The 21,636-nt window shown below is 39.5% G+C and overlaps 1 protein-coding gene across 2 annotated transcripts in view; it reads left to right on the top strand.

Moving 5' to 3' along the window:
• tenm1 (teneurin transmembrane protein 1) overlaps positions 1-21,636 on the top strand; it is a 277,797-nt gene extending 256,161 nt beyond the window's left edge. For both annotated transcript variants that reach the window (XM_087799099.1, XM_087799098.1), the window contains 12 exons: positions 1,250-1,446; positions 1,636-1,949; positions 3,615-3,787; positions 6,236-6,486; positions 7,472-7,765; positions 9,294-9,538; positions 10,558-10,700; positions 13,818-14,029; positions 14,107-14,408; positions 14,918-15,624; positions 17,130-17,272; positions 20,116-21,636. In XM_087799099.1, the coding sequence (XP_087655225.1) occupies positions 1,250-1,446; positions 1,636-1,949; positions 3,615-3,787; positions 6,236-6,486; positions 7,472-7,765; positions 9,294-9,538; positions 10,558-10,700; positions 13,818-14,029; positions 14,107-14,408; positions 14,918-15,624; positions 17,130-17,272; positions 20,116-20,871 (3,737 nt within the window). In that variant the 3' untranslated portion in view covers positions 20,872-21,636. The remainder of the gene's footprint in view (positions 1-1,249; positions 1,447-1,635; positions 1,950-3,614; positions 3,788-6,235; positions 6,487-7,471; positions 7,766-9,293; positions 9,539-10,557; positions 10,701-13,817; positions 14,030-14,106; positions 14,409-14,917; positions 15,625-17,129; positions 17,273-20,115) is intronic.

Genomic DNA, 21,636 nt, shown 5'->3' with positions numbered 1-21,636 from the left:
GGCTAATTTTATGCAAAATTGACTTTTTCTGATGCCTCAGGATGCATGTAAAAATTATACAAAATACATTTAATGTTGATCTTATCTTGAGGTTCCAATAGAGTGTGACTAGGATTTATGTGTCGAGTTCATTCTTCAGGATCAGATTAATGTGAAAGAACTAGAGATAAAGAATTCAATATATTTTTGTTATAATGTTAACGGCAGTACTACTTCAATGGAAATTACATTTTTGTTAACAGCTTATATAAGTCTAATTCCTGCATAATAATAGCAAATACTAGTGATGGGTTGATGAAGCCTTGTGATACAGCTGTGTAGTGAAGACTGTATCATGATACAGTGTATTCATTAGAGTCACTAGATGGCACTCTCTGCTGTTTAATGTTTGGCTTTATTGTAATAATTAAATTGAACCTGGCATTATTTTCAAAATGACGGTGCCATCTAGTGACCTATCAAAATTAAGACACTGTATCATGATACTCACGGAATCTTTGAATCTTTAATGATAAGCGGTCCTTTCACTTTGACACAATCAAAATGAAAATATAAGAAGCCATTTTCATGTGTTGCTTTTACCAAGGGGTGGGCATTTAAACTTACATTACATTATAATCTATTTACAAGCCAGTCAAGCCAAATAAAGAATGGAGAAATTATTTAATATGACGCGAAAAACTTAAAAATGTATTATTAAATAGACAAAAGGACATCCAAATGATATGTAAAGATTCTAAAAACATTGCATCATTTAGATATATATATTAAAATAAAGAAAATTAAGTATTTAATTAAATACAAGGACACCTAAAGCAAAATACAATTATTATTATGCCATAAAATACATTTTATTAAGAAAACTATGATAGAAAAGTAAAAGGAAGGAAACAAGATATGTGTACAGTTGAACTTGTTATAAAATTGTTAGAAAGCGTCAATTTTATATTATATTACTTCATTTGGGCCTCGTAGATGGAGTCAGAGGGGCCGTACTTTTTTTCAGGTCTGCTTTGACCCCTTTGCTACTTGTTGAAGAAAAACACATTTCTACTCAATGCTGTTTGCTAAGTCTTTTTTCTACCCTACATCCTGTGCCACTATGTGGCAACTGATGTAAGTAAAAGTTTGAGGCTGTGAAGAGGTGAATCATACTTAGTAAAACGGCGAGTGAAACAAGCTTGTTTTTCATAAAAATACTTAGTATACTTACTAAAATAAAAGTTTTAACCATGAAATATCTCCTCAGGCGATGGTGGCTACGCCCGTGACTCTCGTCTCAAGGCTCCTTCTTCTTTGGCGGTGGGACCCAACGGCACCCTGTACATCGCCGATCTGGGCAACATCAGGATCAGGGCGGTCAGTCCCAATCAACCTCAGCCCAGTCCGGCCGGACTGATGGAGATCAGCTCCCCTCTGGACCAGGAGCTTTATCTCTTCAGCCAGGTATTGCACTCCATCAAGATGATAGTTTGTGTCTGATAAATCTGAGTTTATTTGCTTAAGACGAGCTTGTCTTACAATAGAAACATACTATTGAGGACTTTATTTTGTATTACTCCAAGCTGAGAAGTACTTAGAATACTGAGTACCGTTAAACTCCTATAATATTCTGACGTTTTCCACAATTGACAGAACGGTTCCCACTTGTACACCAAACACCTGATCACCGGGCACTTCCTGTACAACTTCACCTACGGCTCGGACGGGCAGCTGTCAGGGGTCATCTCCAGGGACGGCCGGGGTCTCCAGGTGAGGAGGGATGCCCATGGCGTGCCGCTGTGGCTGGCCCTACCTGGCGGCCAGGTGTACTGGCTCTCCCTCAGCAACAGTGGAACCCTACGGAAGGTGTCGGCCCAGGGCCACGACATCGCCCACATCACTTACCATGGCAACACGGGTCTCCTAGCAACCAAGAGCGACGAGAACAGTTGGACTACTGTCTATGAGTAGGTTCACACTTTTCTTTTCCGTTCACATTGTTCTATCTCCTTTTCTATCTTCTTCTGTCACACCGTCCTCCATTACTTCTGTGGCTAGAGTGAGTCTGTGATGGAGATGAGGTATGAGTGCCATCTGGTGGTCACGGTGGAAAACAAATTATTTCATTCAGGGTTTGAGATTTGACGCAAGTCTGGGAGGTTTTTAGTTCAGATAAAGTTTTTTTTTTTATACTAGGCTTTAATTGATGGATCCATTATTTTGTCATTATTCTTGAAATTTAAGATGCAAAGAAGAGGATTGTCTGTTTTCAGGAAGGGAGGAAATGACTAAAAAAGTATTTTAAATCAAAGTTAGTGATTAAAAGTGTGTAAAAGTATGTATCTTAAGTGCAACAAGAAGGTAAAGATGCAAATAAAGCTTGTAGAAACTCTTTGAAAAGACCTGGAACCTTTAACTCTATGTTCTTCTAACTATAAAATGATCAAGTAGAACTGTATCAATTATAAAATACTAGTTAGATTCTAAATATATTCCTTAAAAAGATAGTCATTATAAATGATGTTTTGACCAGTTTTTTTAATTATTTAGATTTTATTAAATGTACATTAAATTACTTTTTTTAAATAGCTTTTTTCATTTCTTTCTCACCCCCCTTAATAAACAAGCAGAGGTTAATGGATAACTCTATATTTTCTCTTGGTACACTTTGTTTGTTTATATATGTGCTTCAAGTTGTGTCGTTATTGAAGCCTTAATGTTAACATTCATCAAAAAAGCTAGTTTAGTGTTTTTCAACATTTTACATGGAGATATTTTTCAAAGACGTATCCTCCAGTATTAAATTATTGCACTTGCACTTTCATTTTAGTGACAAGTATAATAGAAAAATAATGAAATGTCAGACAAGAAAGAAAACGATTAAACAGGGTCTCACTTCTGAATGTTGGAAGAATAAACTCAGAGTTTAACAGAGTTGACCTCACTCCTAAAAGTCTGTGATGGTTTTACAAGCTTAATGAAGCAGTGTCATTATTTTCTGAGTCCACTAGATGGCAGTCTCAACACCTTCTATCTATGTTTTGAAAAACTTTTCTAATGAAAAATCACATCATTTTGAAACTGAAACCTCTTAACAACATGACACCGCCTCAAACCCATCACTACCAGAAGAGGATCCTGATGATAAAGCTCCGAGCTGATACAGGGCCATCATCATGAGAGTTGCAGCAGAATACCCGGCGGTGATGGTGATACATCATCCGGCTTTTGTTACTTACTTTTCCGAAACTGAGCCGCTGTGCGTTGTTGAGAAAAGTGCTCGTGGAAAAACTGCGAGTGACTGATTAGCTGAAGGACATTCGGGCCGAACTTTGATCACACGTACATTTAGGATTACAGACACACGCTCTGAATCCCACCTGTCTGAATTATTCACCGCTGCCAACCTCATCTCTGTCTCAAATTCCACAGCTGGGTAATTGGACATATAAATCATAGTTGACACCTACTCGGCGCCGGTGTTTGTGTGTGTACGAGAGTGGAACACTGAGTGACAGTGTGCGTATGCATATTTGTGTTCAGTTGTTCCCCCCGAAAAAAAAAAAAAAGGAGGGGACAGTTATCGGCGGCGCCCGTACATCATTGTCGTCGTGTTCATTTTTCTCGAAAAGGTACAACGGCGAAGGCCGCGTGACCAACATCACGCTCCCCACGGGCGACGTCAGCGGTTTCCACGGCAACCTGGAGCGCTGGTCCCGGGTCGAGGTGGAGGCGTCCAACCGCGAGAACTTCGTCACCAGCACCAACTTGTCCGCCAGCGACACCATCTACACATTCAGACAAGGTATCCTACCACACGTGGCCGCAGACTGAAAAGGCTGGCGTCTGGCAGGGAAAAAAAGTGTAAACGAGGTCATGGCCGAAATGCCGCTATTTATTTTACGTGTTGACGTGCAGGAGAGATTATAGCTTCACCTTCATGCATCCAGCTCCGTCCAAAATATGCCGCAAGGCCGTTTATGAGTCATCAGGGGAGGGCCCGGGTGAACCATATGCGGCCGTATGAGAAGCAGAGAGTGTGAGGTTATGGAGATGTTTAAACATTTATGACTGGCAAACTGCAATAACGTGGCTTTTATTCTGGTCAGGTTAGAGGCGCTGACCTGTCTTTTCTTTGTTTTATCTCCCGCTCACTGGTGAATCATCCTACAGCCAAAGGATTTCTCCCCTAACTAAATAATTCACAATTAGATCTGAGGTGACCTCTTACATCAGTGGAGGGAAAGAAGAAATGTGATTCTTTTCTCTTTTTTAAAAAAAAATGTCCTGAACACCCGAGAAAAGATAAAATAAACAAAAAAATGACGCAGGAGGGAATGAGAGTGGAGCCGAGAAGCTGCTCACGGGAGCACTTTCTTTTCATGTCCTTCCTTTAATTGCTTTCCAGCACTTGTCACATGACAGCACTGCAGGGAGAGCGAGACAGGCTTTACACATGTACACAGGAACATGGACGCATGTCGAGGGGCTGACCCTCGTTTCACCTCGAATACAGACCTCGTGAGCGGTCGCTAGAAAAACGTGACAATAAGTGGGACTCATTTACATAAGCGTGTGCTGATTGAAATGAAAATAATAATAATAATTAACATTGTTTTTTTTTCATCTCAATAGGAAAATGAATCACCTCATAATTGTACTGATTTTCTCAACACTTGCATTCGGGAATTCAATCAACCTTTTTTATTTTTTTTTCTCATTCATTAAGTAAATCGCACAAATCAAACGCAATAGAAAGCAAAAACAAAAATCAAATCAATTGCTACGAAAATGTAATGTCGGATTGAACAAAAAAAACTTTCAAAGTTATGAATGTTTTTTAATCGGATTGTTGTTGTAGTGCAAGCAAGTTTCTAGAACTCTACTGCCACCTGCTGTCCTGTTAAGCTCATTTTAATTTTGATTATTATTATGACATTTCAAGAGCTAAAAAAAACGTGTGCAACTATGACGATACAATGACTGGGATGCATTAATATAAGTTAAAAATCGGTGCTCTCTGACTGCTTTGTAGCAAAGCAAGTTTTGAAGAATAAAATACACAAAAAAATTCAAGAAAAACTAGTAAGAATCGTTTTTGTCATCTGAATAAGAACTATTTTCATCAATAAGATTGTTTTTATTGTATTGTCAGCTTTTTATTTTCCAGAATTTGTAAAATAAATAAAATTTAAAGTATATTCATTGGAAAGTATTAGAAAAATGTCCAAATAAACAAACAAACATTGATATCAATAAATAAAGTGTGCAACTATGACGATACAATGCCTGGGATGCATTAATATAAGTTAAAAACCTGTACTCTTCAACTGCTTTATAGCAAAGCAAGTTTTGAAGAATAAAAATACACAAAAAATCAAGAAAAATAGAAAGATTCGTTTTTGAAATCTGAATAAGAACTATTTTCATCAATAATATTGTTTTTATTGTATTGACAGCTTTATATTTTCCAGAATTTGTAAAATAAATAAAAATTTAAAGTATATTCATTGGAAAGTATCAGAAAAATGTCCAAATAAACAAACAAACATTGATATCAATAAATAAAGTGTGCAACTATGACGATACAATGCTTGTGATGCATTAATATAAGTTAAAAATCTGTGCTCTCTGACTGCTTTGTAGTAAAGCAATTTTTGAAGAATAAAATACACAAAAAAATCAAGAAAAATAGAAAGATTCGTTTTTGAAATCTGAATAAGAACTATTTTCATCAATAAGATTGTTTTTATTGTATTTTCAGCTTTATATTTTCCAGAATTTGTAAAATAAATAAAAATGTAAAGTATATTCATTGGAAAGTATTACAAAAATGTCCAAATAAACAAACAAACATTGATACCAATAAATAAAGTGTGCAACTATGACGATACAATGACTGTGATGCATTAATTTAAGTTAAAAATCTGTACTCTCTGACTGTCTTGTAGTAAAGCAAGTTCTGAAGAATAAAATACACAAAAAAATCAAGAAAAATAGAAAGATTCGTTTTTGAAATCTGAATAAGAACTATTTTCATCAATAAGATTGTTTTTATTGTATTGTCAGCTTTATATTTTCCAGGAATTGTAAAATTAAAAAAAATCCAGCACATATTTAAAAGTATATTCATTTGAAAGTATAAAAAAATGGCGAAATAAATATAATTTATTAACATTGTTATCAATAAATAAATAAAGTTATCATAAATATTGAATAACATGTTTTCTTCTTCTTCCACGCTCACCTGAAGACCACGCTCAGAGCTCGTACCGGGTCAGCGCCGACGGCTCCTTCTCGGTGTCCCTGGCGAGCGGGATGGAGCTGTCGCTCAGCACCGAGCCCCTGCTCCCCGGGGGGGCGGCGGGCGGAGGAGGGGTCAGTCCCACGGCCAGCCGCTGCAACATCAGCCTGCCCGGCGACCACGCGCCCAGCCTGATCGAGTGGCGTCAGAGGAAGGAGCAGAGCAAGAGCAACTACAGCACATACGAGCGCCGGCTCCGGGTAAATAAGGACACGAGTTAACCAGTGAAGTGGCCCCGGGGCAGAACCCCCGCCGCGGCAGGAACTTTTATTGCCGGTGTTGTGAACACAACATAGGATTGATTTGTGGTGTCGGTACAGAATTAAATCATGAAATAAGATAACACACGAAATAAGCAATAGAAAACAAGAAGCAGGCACCGAGGCGACCAGAGGAGCTGTTTCTCTGAAGAGGAAAGTCTGGGCGACATGACCTCGAATGAGTAGAAGACAACACTAAATAATATGATTTAAAGTATGAAAAGCAGGAAGAAATGAGGATGAGTTTTTATCATCTGTTCTCAGGAGGTTCAAAATAAGTCTTATTAGCTTTACCTTTTAATTAATTCTTATAGTTTTTTTTCCTGTTTCCTATGTTTGCATCTTTATTTTGTTAGCAACTAACAAATAATAATAATTTATCTTTGTTTTGAGTGATTTGAGCTGTTTATTAAAATGCATTTTAGAAAATAATAGAATCTCTTTTTTGTCATAGAACAACATTGCAATGAAATTCTGTTTCGTCTCTTTACAATAGAGTACAAAATATAATATTCATAATAAAAAATAAATGTCATATAAATAAAATTGTAAGAAAATTAAATAAATAAATTATTAGTTTTATATGTTCACCAATAATTAAATGCATTAAATATACAAAATAAATCAGTAAATACATATCATTAATAATGGTAACTAAACAAAATGTCTATCAAAAATATAACATGTGTTTGTTCTTGACATTGTGTAACCCTGTTTAAAAAGATTGATGGTATTTTTTAATGTTTAAATAAAATATAAAGATAAATTAATTAATACCAAAATACCATTAATTCACTGCTCAATTTTAGTTTTTTTTTTTTTTTTGACACTGTACAATCTTGTTAGATGACGATGAAAAGTATTTTGTATGTTCTAACCCATGACAAGGAGGTGATAGTAAACATATAATGTTTGTCTCCATCAGGCCCACAACAGGAACCTGCTGTCTGTAGACTTCGACCAGAACACCCGAGTCGGAAAGATCTACGACGATCACAGGAAGTTCACGCTCCACATCCTGTACGACCCCCTGGGCCGCCCGGTGGTCTGGTCTCCCAGCAGCAAGTACACGGAAGTCAACATCAGCTACTCCAGCTCGGGCCAGTTGTCCTCCATCCACCGCGGCGACTGGTCCGAGCGCCTGGAGTACGAGAACAACCGGGTGGTGTCGCGGTCCTGGGTCAACGGCAAGATCTGGAGCTACACCTACGCAGACAGAGTAAGACCCTGGGCGTGAGACTGTGGGGATTGAACACATTTGTGCGAAATAAGTGTATGAACATTTCCGCGGCTTTATTAAAGGTTAGAAAACGTTGTTAGATTAAAATCATTTACCACAGCACAAAGACCCAGACTTTCTTTAATGCAAGTTTTCTTCTTATAGTGCAGCCGCTCATGAAATCAGTTTGCAGCTGAAGACTCTCTCCTCTTTTTTCTTTTTTTAAAAAAAAAGAGTTCATGCATTGTGCTCTTTTTTTCTCTCTCTCTCTCTCGCAAGACCTGCAGTTTAAGACCACGGAATTAAGAAGGTGTAAAAGAAAAGCTTTCCTCTCATAGACGCTCTCACACTCTATTCTCGCTGAGACTTTCAGTTTCAAGGTTGGAACTGAGTGAATAGTTCACCTCTTTAGACTCGGAGACATGATGTTCATGCTACTGTTCGACAAGAATGTCGCCGCGAAGACGAAGTGGCCTGAAGGCAGACGGAAATTCAAAAGAGTTATGATTAATGTGGAAGAAAGAAAAACACCTTGTCGAAAAATGTATAAAGTAAAAAAGAAAAAAAAAAGAAATTCTGTTTCTATATTAAATTTAAGTCCAGTCAGAATCATCTTTTTTATTCATTTAAATGTTTGTACATTTATATTTTATTTGGTTAAGTTGTTTTTTTCACATGAAAGTTCTGTCACTTTAAGAAATTATACTTTAAATCAATACTTACAGTATTTATATAAGAACATGAAATTGATATAGTTAACAATGGGATTTAAAATGTAGATTTATGCAGTACATATATATTTTTTAATAGTTTTTAATAATTCTTGACATCTAATTTTCACTGTAATTTCAAAGGTTCACAGTGATTTTCATATGTTATTCTCTGTAATCCTCGTTAAAAAAAAATGATAAGAAAACACTTGCAATATTATTATAAAAGCTCAGAGATATAATAATAACAACAACAAGAGTAATAATAATTGTAATTATAATAATAATAACAAAAGTTTATTTTTTAACTGTGTATTGTTTTTGATTGTTAAAGCGCTTTGTGACCCTGGTCTAGAAAGGTGCTTTAGAAATAACCTTTACTTATTTACTTACTTACTTACTATAATAAACCTAATAATCATTACAATAATAATAATAAAAATAATATACATACGTTTTTATAGTTTTCAAGATACTCAAATAATATTTATATACCATTTTATTCATATATTTAGGGTTAATACTGTTTAGAATTTATGCAGTGAATTTTGGGGATTTTAAACATTTGCATTTTTCTTTAGTATTATCTTTTATTCAGTTTAACTCATCTATTTTTTGAAATAAGAAACATGTAGATTCCCACAGAAGTTGTTCTTGCTGTGATGGTAACTGAAAAGCCTCGACGCTTCTTGACTTTCATCGTGCCCCTGGGCGCTCAACAGTTGTTTATATTGTCACTTCTTTGACGTTATTCATATTTATATTAACATCCATAAGACAAATACTTGTTTTTTACCTTCACTCTCGTGCTTTCACAGTCCATTATGCTGCTGCTGCACAGCCAGCGGCGGTACGTCTTCGAGTACGAGCAGACCGACCGCCTGGTCGCCGTGACGATGCCCAGCATGGTGAAGCACACCCTGCAGTCGCTCCTGTCGGTGGGTTACTACCGCAACATCTACACACCTCCAGACAGCCAGGCAGCCTTCCTGCAGGACTACACCCTGGACGGGCGTCTGCTCAGGACGCAGTATTTGGGAACCGGTCGCAGTGTTATCTACAGGTATTAAAAAAGAAGACACACACAAATATGTCTTCTGTTATTTTACATTTTACTAGCCACTGATTGACTATTAAAATGTAAACAATCTAATAAATGTGTACAAAGTTCAAACGACTCCCACTTATCTGTTGGTTTACTTCTGGTAAATGTACTTCTAGCACATTTATTTAATTCCCCTTTTTTATGGATTCACAGGTATTTAAAATCAATTCTGAGAGCAAGGATATTAAATAGCAAGTTGTTTCAAACTCATTTAGTTAATCTTATTTAATGCCAGGGGTCCGAAACATAAATGAATAATAAAATCAGGATAAACTATATTTAATCGTATTCATTTTGGACATTATTTGTATCTATAAAACATACTTGCTTACCCTTTCATGGTGCTACAGAACTATTCTTAAGTTCAAAATAACTGCCATAAACTCATTTACAGTATGATTCAGCCTGCTCCAATATCTTAATTTATTTTGTCTCATTCCAAAGAAGATAAAGCTCTGTAGCTCAAATATTAAACAAGTAACAGCCTTTTAAGAGTCCTCCACCGCTTTGGCCTTTTTTTCTTTCTTTTTTTAGCCTTTAGCAGCTTTTCTGTCTTTTCTCGGGATCTGCAGCACCCTTTTAATGGAATCATGTTAAAGGGGCATTAAATATATACAACTAAATTACATGGCCTTTGGATTATTCATTGAAAATATTTTTTTCGTGGTTTTGTATCTTATAAAACTCCCCGGGCAACGCTGAGTACTTCAGCTATTTTTTTTACATTAAACAAATTCATTAAAGCCCTATAAGGAAGATGTTGTTGTTACATAAATGACTCCTACTTTGATACACAAAACCACTTTCCTGTTGCAGTAAATACCATGTCAGTTCCTAAAAGCAAAAAAAAAACATGATTACCTTTTTCTGAGAAATTGTGAGGTTATACAATCTTGTTGTTTTGTGGATGGGGGTTGAACTCTTGATTCATCCAACGCAGATTTAATCATGTCTTTTTTTTGTTTTTTTTTATCCAGGTATACACCGGCAGCACGGCTCTCCGAAGTGATTTACGACTCCACCCTGGTGACCCTCACTTACGACGAAGCCTCAGGCACTGTCAAGACCATTCATCTCACCCATAACGGCTTCATAAGCTCCATACGCTACAGACAGACAGGTACTCACGCACCACACACGTGCACCACATGAAAGCGCTTGAGATATTTACGCTGCGCAGCGAGTCATCTTTAAACGCGCCGTTTAAAAAAGGAGTCTGGAGAAATAAACAAGGGCGCAGGATTGGTACCATCTGTGATGCTGAGTCGGTAATACCTTCTCAAAGACGGCGACAGCAAACCCTCGCTGTTGTAGACGCAGGATCATTTCTAATCAGGCCGGGATTGATCCATCCTGACCTGACTGTGTTTTAAGGATCGATTCTTTTTTATTCTTACGTCACTTGCGCTGAGCTCCCTCTCTTACAACTCACTTCCTAAATGGCTCAGTTATTAACTCTGATTTTTTCACCACTTTTTCTCCTTTTTTTGAGTGTCATGGTAGTGTAGACTTTTGAAATAACAATAAAACGAAGTAAAAAAATAAGCCTAAATTATGACTTCTAAGTAGTGATGGTCTGATGAAGCTTCATGAAGCAGTGTCATTATTTTCAGAGCCCACTAGATGGCGGTCTCTGCACTATTTTTCTTTGTTTTGAATAACTGTGTATAATGTAATCACATAATTTTTAAACCTCTAAAGAACATGACACTGCTTCATGAAGTTTCATCAGCCCATCACTACTTTTAAGACATAATAACAGCCAGAGTCCCTGTTACGTACAAATAAATGACCAACTTCATCTTTGTTGGTTTGACAACTGCAAGGCATTAGCATCAGCAACACAAGATGTCACTGTCTGTGTGAGCAAAGCAGAAAACTTGCTATAATACGCCACTATTCTGACCATCTAAGAATCCACAGAAAGGAACCATCATCGTCTCTGTATGCAGAATAATTGTTACATTTCAAACACTTTCCATCTTAGGCAGTCATGTTTGGAGGGTATTATTGTATCACTTCAGTTGTTTTATTTCATCCTTTAGGGAATTATGAGTTGCATGATTTGACTTTAACCTTGATTTTTTATTTTTTGACGTCTCAGTTCAAATGTAGCCATTAACTGAAGATGGGGAAAATGAAGCTTCTGTTTCGATCGGTCAGTGTCAGACATGGATCAAGATATTCTTAGTAATAATATTGTGATGGGTTGATAAGGCGTCATGAAACAGCTGTGTAGTCAAAATCATGATACAGTGTCCTCGTTGTGAAAGGCCACTAGATGGCACTCTCTGCTTTATAATGTTTGGCTCTGATCTACTAATTAAATGAAACCTGGCATTTTTTATAAACGTTTCCATTTACTGCTGGCTAGTCACAATTAAGTATTTTAAGGCCATCACTAGATTATAGAAAAATTAAATTAAAGGTACAATAATAATGAAATGTGAGTATAATCTTTATCATTTGAAATACGTGAAATGATTAGAAGATAAACTTTACTTCTCTCATACTTGAGAAGAAACAGGAAACATATAAATAATTAAAAGGAAGGAAAGATTGCAAAAAAATTGAAGTTGATTCTAAAAAAAAGAACTAACTAATAGTGACAAAGTTGGCGAGCCTGTCAAACAATGGCAGGTTGGAAACGTGACAAAAGAGCTAAAAACTGTTTTTCAACAGAAGGGATTAGAACAAGCAGCGACCTTTTAAATATCAGTTACAGATTTTATTCATTATTTCAATGATTTAAATCTTATCTGAGTAAGATTTGTAAAAAACAACAAGACTGATCTCGCCAAAGCAGGGATACGACACCTTCTTCTGTGTGTGCTCGCCAAGCATAGATGAGAAGTTTGTGTGTCTGGAAATTGTTTGGGAGTGAGATTGATAACATAATACGAGCAGTGAAGACAGTTATCATCTGGACTGTTGCGATAACATCAAACAAAACTGTAGTTTACAATCATTTCAGCAGAGGTATCAAAATCAATAGGGAAGCGCAGCAATGGGATAAACTTTTATCAGGGATTAAGATTCTGCAACTGTTGCAGTGCACGATGGGACCTCTCAGCAAGCAACCCACCTCCCTATTTCAAGCGCATAAGATTATGAATCTGAGTTATTACTTGTTACATTTTTGCAAGACTCAAGGACCAAACATGTTTTCATGGCAACAGACCTCATTGTTTTATGGTTCAAGATAACATTTTTCTGAGTATTCCACCCTGGATTTAAACTATTAATGGAAACATTGTTATGCATAATAATCAAGACATTTCTTTATAGACTTTAAGGGTCAATAATCTTGTTTAAGGCCAATGAATCGGCTATTATTAATGAGTCCAGCTCACCAATTCCCCGAGTCTTTTCAGAGCCGTTTGGCAGAATTTTCTCTCCGCTTCAATGCACACAGCTTTGTTATTGGCCCATTGTGATCAGCCGAAGAGTGTGTGTGTTTATCGCTCTGCCCTCGCCGTGAATGGACTCTCACCTTCCTTTAACTGATCTCATTTCAGCAGAACAAACGCAGCCTCTGAGAGCAGGGAGATAGTGATAATTGTCCCCATAAGCCGGGAACAGGGGAGAATGTGGATGCAAGGGAAAAAAAAAAAAAAGACGAAAAAATCAGGATATGGAAAAGTGAAAGGAAAAAGATGACTGCTTGGGAAAGTGACAGCCAGAGAGGCGAGATGAACAGACTGTGACTTCCCCGGGGGTGCAGAAAAAGCCTGCACCTCATTCTCAGTGATTGTGCCATTTTCCCATTAGCACAGGTGTAGAATCAACATTCCGAGGGAAAATAAAAATAGCAATGCTGATCCGACTCGCTGCGGTCTTTGCTAAGCCGGCCGCTTACTCATTTTTAACTGCAATCAGAGTCACCTCAAACGCCGGCGTAATGATGTTTCATTAGCGGGCCTGGCTCCAAATGGTGGTGGCGAGCTGTGGAGGTGATGAATGCTGTTGTTAAAAGTTGAGTCTGTGACATTAAGCTGCACGCCGGCCCGGCATGGCTATTGTCTTTAGATTTCATTATCTCTCAGTGGGAAAGGTCAGCCGCGGTGACGCCACAGAGGTGCAGTGATAGTTAAGATGGGATGGATTGTCGAGAGTGTGTCGCCTTTAATGAATGGAATTTGAATTAATTAGTCGCCTTCGTATGGGCGACCAACTGTGAGGGTGTGCGGATCACTCATCAAACTCGGGGATTAAAAAAAAAGTCTCTTATCCTCAGGACCCCTGACGAGTCGACAGATCTTTCGCTTCAGCGAAGAGGGTTTGGTCAACGCCAGGTTCGACTACAGCTACAATAACTTCAGGGTGACCAGCATGCAGGCGGTCATCAATGAGACGCCGCTTCCCATTGACCTCTACCGCTATGTCGACGTTTCCGGACGTGTGGAGCAGTTTGGGAAGTTCAGCGTGATCTTCTATGACCTCAATCAGGTCGGTTGACTTTGTCTGAAACTTTACTTGCAACCAATGTGTGACTGGGTTTTTTTTCTGCTAACCTACCGATCCAGGTGATCACCACTCACCTGATGAAGCACACCAAAGTCTTTAACTCCTACGGTCAAGTCGTCGAGGTCCAGTACGAGATTCTCAAATCCATCGCCTACTGGATGACCATCCAGTATGACTCGGCGGGACGCATGACCACATGTGACATCAGGGTGGGCGTGGACAGCAACGTGACCCACTACACATACGAGTACGACGCAGACAGCCAGTTGCAAAGTGCCTCGGTCAACGAGCGGCCACAGTGGCGGTACAGCTACGACCTGAACGGCAACATTAACCTGCTGAGCCATGGAACGAGCGCTCGGTAAGTGTGACCTGCGAAAAGGAACCATTCAAGGGAAGGGTTGCAAAGAAAGGTCAAGTTATATATGAAATATGGAATCGCTTAAACAAGTAGCACCCTAGATGTATGGAATAGAACCACCCAAATAGAGACCAAATTATCAGTACAGTAGGTCCAGAAAAATTGGAGTGATGATAAGTGGGGGGCGTCATAGCTCAGATGGTAGAGTAGTTGCCTGCAGTCCAAAAGGCTCCAGACAAGCTTGTGTCGTTTGTCCCTGAGCAAGACACTTTACCCTGATTGCTCCTGATGGCAGATTTGGCGCCATGTGGTGCAGCCTACTACCATCAGTATGTGTGAATGGCTGTCAAAGCGCTTTGTGACCCTGGTCTAGAAAGGCGCTATATAAATAGAGATTATTATTATATAAAATTGTAATGCAGGCAGAGAAAATAGTTTTAGTGAAAACAAGGTTTGTGTCTATAAATGTTGCACTATATTAATGTTGATCCCTGGTTAAATCCCATTAGGTTAACTCCACTACGCTACGACCAGAGGGACCGCATCACCCACCTCGGCGAACTTCAGTACAGCGTTGACGAAGACGGCTTCCTCCACCAGCGGGCCAACGACCTCTTCGACTATAACTCCAACGGCCTCCTGACCAGAGTCTACAACCGGGTGACCGAGCGCGCCGTGTGGTACCGATACGACGGACTCGGGCGACGCGTGGCCACCAAGACCAGCGAGGGCGAGCAGCTGCAGTTCTTCTACGCCGACCTGTCGCGCCCCACCAGAGTCAGCCACATGTACAACCACACCAGCAATCTCATCACGTCGCTCTACTACGACCTGCAGGGTCACCTCATCGCCATGGAGCTGAGCAGCGGGGAAGAGTACTACGTGGCGTGCGATAGCGTTGCAACTCCGAGGGCCGTTTTCTCCAGCAAGGGCCGGCTGATCAAAGAGATTCTCTACACTCCTTATGGTGAAGTCTATCAGGACACCAACCCCGATTTTCAACTTGTCATCGGATTCCACGGAGGTCTCTATGACCCCTTCACACGTCTGGTGCATCTGGGTAGGCGCGATTACGACACGCTTGCCGGTCGATGGACGTCCCCGAATCATGATCTTTGGATGGAGCTCAGCAAAGAGCCCAAGCCGTTCAACTTGTATGCTTTCAAAAACAACTGCCCTGTAGGAAAAGTCGAGGAAGTGACAGAGTTTACAACAGGTGAGCTTAAGTGCGACGGCTCATTACTACTATAATAGAATTTATTTTGTTCATTTAACATTCTTTTAGGGTTACTAGTTTCTATAGCTAGAACCCTCTGAACTTGGGTATGTGATGAAGGGTTTTTTTGTCTTGTGGTTTAGTTTCACTTCTCTTATGTGAACCTAAACTTAAAGGTGTTGCAAAACCATTGTGCAAAAAAAAAGTGCTAGTTCATAGCAAGGAACTTGAAGAAGCCATAAAACAAAAAGCAAAAATCCTTTAAGACCCCTTAGAAATCGGACGGATACCATGCACACTAACAAAGATTCCATTGTATTTCCTGTGCGATAATTTTCTGAAAATGTTATTCAAATGTCTCCCAAACTTTTGAAGTTAATTTGCAACAGACCAATAGAACGAGACCACCCCATAACCTCCTTGGGAAGGGTTACATATGAAAGCTATCTGTTTTGCTTAATCCACAAATGACACAGACTTTGATCCCAAACTATAGTCCACCTTAAGCTGAAGCTGTCCCAGAGTACTTGAGCTGATACACAACATTTTGCCAGAAGAAACTCCCCCAAAAAGTTCAAGATACAGAAAATGGTGTAACTGGCGGTAACACACCAGGGCTGTTAAGCGTAGTCACACAAAAAAAAAAAAACCTCAACAAGACACAGAATGTTTTCCACTGAGACTACTGTATGTCTACATTCTTGTTGAATAAGCCCCAAACAACCATTCTTTGCCTTCTGACGAGAGTCGGTACTAAAAAACGAGAGACTCTGTGTAGAAAGCTTGTTAGTGATCTAGCTCAAAATCCATTTTTGATGTTTTGTCATTTCGTTTTAGTTTGTGAAAGTTTACATTCTGGAGTTAGATTGGAATAATTATTTATTCTCAAACCAAAACTACCACATCTCTATATTCAGGCAGATATTTTACGAATCCCCCACAAACACCCACGTTTGGCTGCATCTGCCATTTCGGATTAGCGAAGGTTGCAAACCGAGCACCACAGGTGAGACGGACAAGAAGATGTGACAAACCGAACGTAGTGGCAACAAAAAAGGACAGCCAGTCCTCTGATCATCTTGTTTTTAACACACGGATTCGCCTCCCTCTGTCTGTCAAGAACACACCATTTCCCAGGAGAAATATAAACTCACACAACAACAAGAAGAAAGGCAGAGAGCAGGAATAGGAGAGGATGAATACAAGATGTTGGAGGCGGGCGTTTGTCCTTGTGGTTAATGGAACATTCATTCGGCCTGTCACGTTTCCAGCAGCAGCATTGTTTATACCAGAGAAGAGGAGAGGAATCTGTTTGTCGGGGAAAACACGGCGTGGACCATGTCAGCTGTATATTATACTCGGATATTGTGTGATTGCCTGTAGATGTTGTTTGCTTGGCCTTATGACTTTGTGTTTGCCTGACAGACAGTGTTCACAATATAGTGTAAACTTTTTTTTTTTCCATCAAGCAATTTTCTCACCGTGCGTGTTTGTTCTCTGTCCAGACATCGGTAGCTGGCTGCAGTTGTTTGGCTTCCAGCTTCATAATGTTGTCCCTGGATTTCCGAAGCCTGAGGTTGCCCGAATGGAACAAACATATGAGCTGATGAAGACACAAACAAAGACTCAGGACTGGGATTCTAGCAAGGTGAGCGTCCACAACATGACATGTAAGGACCACTGTGACATACTAAAATACCTTTCATTCTATAAATTCTCTTGTAATACATAGTCCCCATGGAGTGGGTTTAGTTATTCTTCATCTATTTTCATTCAACATCTGCTGTTTGTTTATGGGTTGTTGGTCTTTCAGGGTATTATCTTAAAGCACCACGATTTAAGACCTAGAATATCTTTTTCTGTCTCCCCCAGTATTAGGACGATATGATTGCAACACTTAACTATAAATTGTCAGGAAGACTGAATACAGTCTGGTTGTTTTTTTGTTCCAAGAAACATATAAACAGTACTTAAGCCGGGACGGAAATTAAAGCATGTGCCGTCTCCAGTGCAAGGCATTTGTTACTGAAAGGATTACAATTGTATTATTGATTATGATTATGATTATGAAATGTGTTTTATTTGACAAAAATATTGTATTTACTCTAAAGTAAACACTTGTTTAAGTCAAGTTTATTTAAAAAATAAACATATAAACTAGTGAAAATGAGTGAAACACAAACTTTATATGATTTACTGTTTTTTTCTGAAGGTTGGTCCGTGAATATAATTCCGAAATAAAACTGGTCTGTGGTGCAAAAAACATTGTGGACCCCTGGTCTTAAAACAAAGGTTTAAATAACACGTCATTGTGTCATGCTTTGAGTGTGAAAGTCACTCAATTTGACCCATTCTTATGCCACACATGACATTTCTCACCCTTTTATTAACTCATTCAATACTCTAAATTTATTTTTCTAATGATAATCAACTTTGCATTTTGGTTTGGGTTTTGCATAAATCTGGCCACCACAGAAGTCATCATGCAATATTAACAAATCAGAGGCAACACCTTTCAAAATAAGAGCATTGAATCAGCTGCTTCCACTATGTAAAAATGCACATTTGTTTTTCATTAATTTATATTTGCTATTTCGATTTTTCACCCTGATAAGTTTCAGATAATTTAAAACGGCATGTTTAAGATGCTTAATAATTAAATGACATTTGAAAGTAGAATTTTAAAGAAATTGGTTAATAAACCTAATATTTTAGCTGTGACTTCAATTGGCATCGTCAAAGATGACAGGTTTGTGATGCTATGAATCAATAATTACTCCAGAAGATCATAGACTATTATCCAATAACATATCATTACATTTGAATGTAGACTTTTGGAGGAGTTGATATTTAATCATCATATTTTAACTCTATCTCAGTCATGTGACATTATATTTAATATAATGACGCTGTAGGAGTCATAGAGTTTTTTGTATCATCGTGTTGCATTAAATAATACTTTTAAAAACTTACTTTTATTATCATCATTTCTTGTCTCACACTCATGGTCCAATTTTGTCAACCTTGGACTTCATTATGTGACACGACGGTTCCACTTCCATTACAGCCGCTGTTATTTCTTGGTCTTGGAGACAAAGTGGCGACAGACTGACACGTGCTGCTCTGAGATGTGTGGCAGCAGCTGCGCTACGGCTCTTTCATTTAAGGCCTCCAGAGACGAGTCTGATGCAGTGTCCTTCACACCACCAAAGAATTAGACATCAGTGTTTAAGGATACATCAGGGAGCATTTATCTCGCTCACTCGAGGCCGGCACTATCAGAAAGTGATGACGGTGATCTCATACAGTCCTACTTTTTTGTTTTGTCCTGTAAGTCTTAGGACACATAATCGTCTAATATAATTTGGCATTTGGAGTCTGGGTTTTGCTTTTATTAGCGGCTCAGTGTGATCAGTGCTGCTGCGTGAGGGCAGCTGGCGAGAGGAGACATTCTAAGAGCTCTGCGTCAAAGCTCGACACACAATGATCCCCCAACACAATTCATGACATTATCAAACCATCGGTTGTATTTAGAGGTGAGTTAAGACAGGAATAGAAGCCAGCTGGTTCAATGTTTGTGAATTTGTCTAAAAACCGATTGAACTTTTGAAGAGACTAAAGGATGTTCTCTTAATCTCGTCCATGTGTTACGTATATATCTTTATTTATTTATCTTGGATTTGCACTTTTTAAAAAATAAACAGACTCCTGAAAGGTTGTCGTTTTAGGCTTGTGTCATTATGGTAGCATTATGGTAAACACAGACCATATTCACCTGCACTTGCACCAAGATTGATGCAGGCTTCTCGTCCAATAACTCTTAAATATCAGATAAGCAAAACATCAAATTGATTCTGAAAGAAAATCTTTCCACTGATGTATGGTAAGAGAATGGTAAAGTGTTGCTAAACACTTGCAGTGATGAGTTCTTTGAGAGGGAGTGAGAACCTTATTGGAATTGGAAAAGAGTCAAAAACTGTCACTCATAGAACATTTTACAGTCATGAAATTAAAATAAGGTCTGTAGAATTGTAGTAATGTATACCTATAAAGTGCACTTGAGTCAGCTTGTTTCTCCCAGGGTGCTAAAGGGGTCCTACAGAGGTCTTCTTGGGCTCATGATGACCACCATGAACTGTGTTTGGACCAAGCCTGTTATTTTGCTATGAGCCTTATTCGTCCACAAAGATCAAAAAGAGAGGAATAGGCTAACTAGTCCATTTTTAGTCTTGATAAAAAAGAAGGAACAGACTTGTTTTCTCTGTGTAATTCCAAGAAAGGTTAGTTAAAACTACGATCAGATCTCTTTAGCTCAAATATTAAGTGAGTTAGAGTATTTTAAATGACGCAAGTCCTCGAATGTTTTGTGCCTCTTTTTATTTGGCTCTTGGTAGCTTTCACGTAATTTTGAGATTTTTGGGTAGTATAAAAGAATGTAAGCAATTATCTGACAAGGACAAGCTGAGGCTAACAGATGGTTTGTTTTTGTAGGTGGTCCTCGGGATCCAGTGTGAGCTGCGGAGACAACTGAGGAGCTTCATCTCACTGCAGCGGCTCCCTCTAGTGTCCGAACCCGTAGGCTCAGCCTGCCACCGGCCTGCCCGCCCTCCCCCCTTCGGCTCCAGACCCTCTCTCCTCGGCCCCAGCATCCGATTCGCCATCTCCCACGGCCGAGTCAGCGCCGAAGTCATCGGCGTTGCCAGCGAGGACAGTCGGCGCGTGGCTGCTATCCTCAACGGCGCCGTCCACCTGAGCGGGCTGAGCTTCACCGTGCACGGCTGCGACACCCACCACTTCCTCCAGTCGCGACCCATCGAGGAGGACCTGGCTCTGGGTCTGGGAGTCGGAGGCCGGATCTTGGAGAACGGGGTCAACGTCAGCGTCTCGCAGATGAGCGCCACCGTCAACGGCAGGACTCGGCGCTTCGCTGACATCACCCTCCAGCAGGGGGCGCTGTGTTTGTGCGTGCGCTACGGTGGCAACGAAGAGGAGGAGAGGGCGAGGGTGAAGGAGGAGGCGAGGAAGAGGGCGGTGGAAGGAGCCTGGGAGAGCGAGAAGAAGAGGATGGAGTCGGGAGACGTGGGAAGCCGAGTGTGGAGCGAGGCGGAGAAGCAGCAGCTGATGTCCGGCGGACGCGTCCAGGGTTACGACGGCTACTACTCACTTCCTGTGGAGCAGCAGCCGGAGCTGTCCGACTGCCCCTCCAACATCCACTTCATGACACTAAGCGAGGTGGGGGGCAGGTAACAGAGACACGCCGACGGCCCCCCGCCCCACCAAAGACTGCCTGTTTCTACTCTAGTCTGATTTGTTCTACTCTTTCTACACTGTATGGAAAAAAGAAGACATCAACAAAGAAGAACGAGAAGAGAGATTGGAGGAAAAAAAAAAATTTCCAAATGCCTTTAATGTTGACAAAATGATGGTATTTTATTATTATATCGTCCAGTTTCTCCGATTTCTAACAGTGGCACAAGCTGTGTGGTTTGGCTGTGGCTTTGCTTTTTGTATCCCTAATAGCCTGGATCTTACCGACGGACCGATTCTCTTTTGTTGTCTCCACACTGTTTATTATCACTGAAGACTCGAAGGCTCGCCAGTGAATGATCCGCTCCATGACTCGAATCCAGAGCTCTCCGGTCGCCATTTGAGTTACCTCGGATATACTATCGTTTACATATTGTGTAAGAGAGGCCTTGTTGACTCTGACACCCCCCTTTAGAGCGGGAGACCTCCTGGTTATCCTGCCCCCGGGTGTGCTCCAACTGTAGTTTGTATGAGTGTGTATTGAGAATGTACATAGCCAGTGCTTTCACACCGAGAAAAAAAAAAAAAACAAGTGCTCAACTGGAAAAATTATGTTGTTCATGAGTAAGTGTCAGTATTGTTAATCAATAGAAGAACAGTTACATTTTTGCAAAGAATTATACATGGCTATAGTAAATATTCTCTCTGAAAAACTGACTTTATTGGGTAACGAGGCTGATTAAAGTTACTGTGTGTGAATTACCA

This window comes from Callionymus lyra, chromosome 9 (assembly GCF_982586985.1).
Source record: "Callionymus lyra chromosome 9, fCalLyr1.hap1.1, whole genome shotgun sequence".
NCBI lineage: Eukaryota > Metazoa > Chordata > Actinopteri > Syngnathiformes > Callionymidae > Callionymus > Callionymus lyra.
This window is presented reverse-complemented; position numbering and strand designations above follow the sequence as displayed.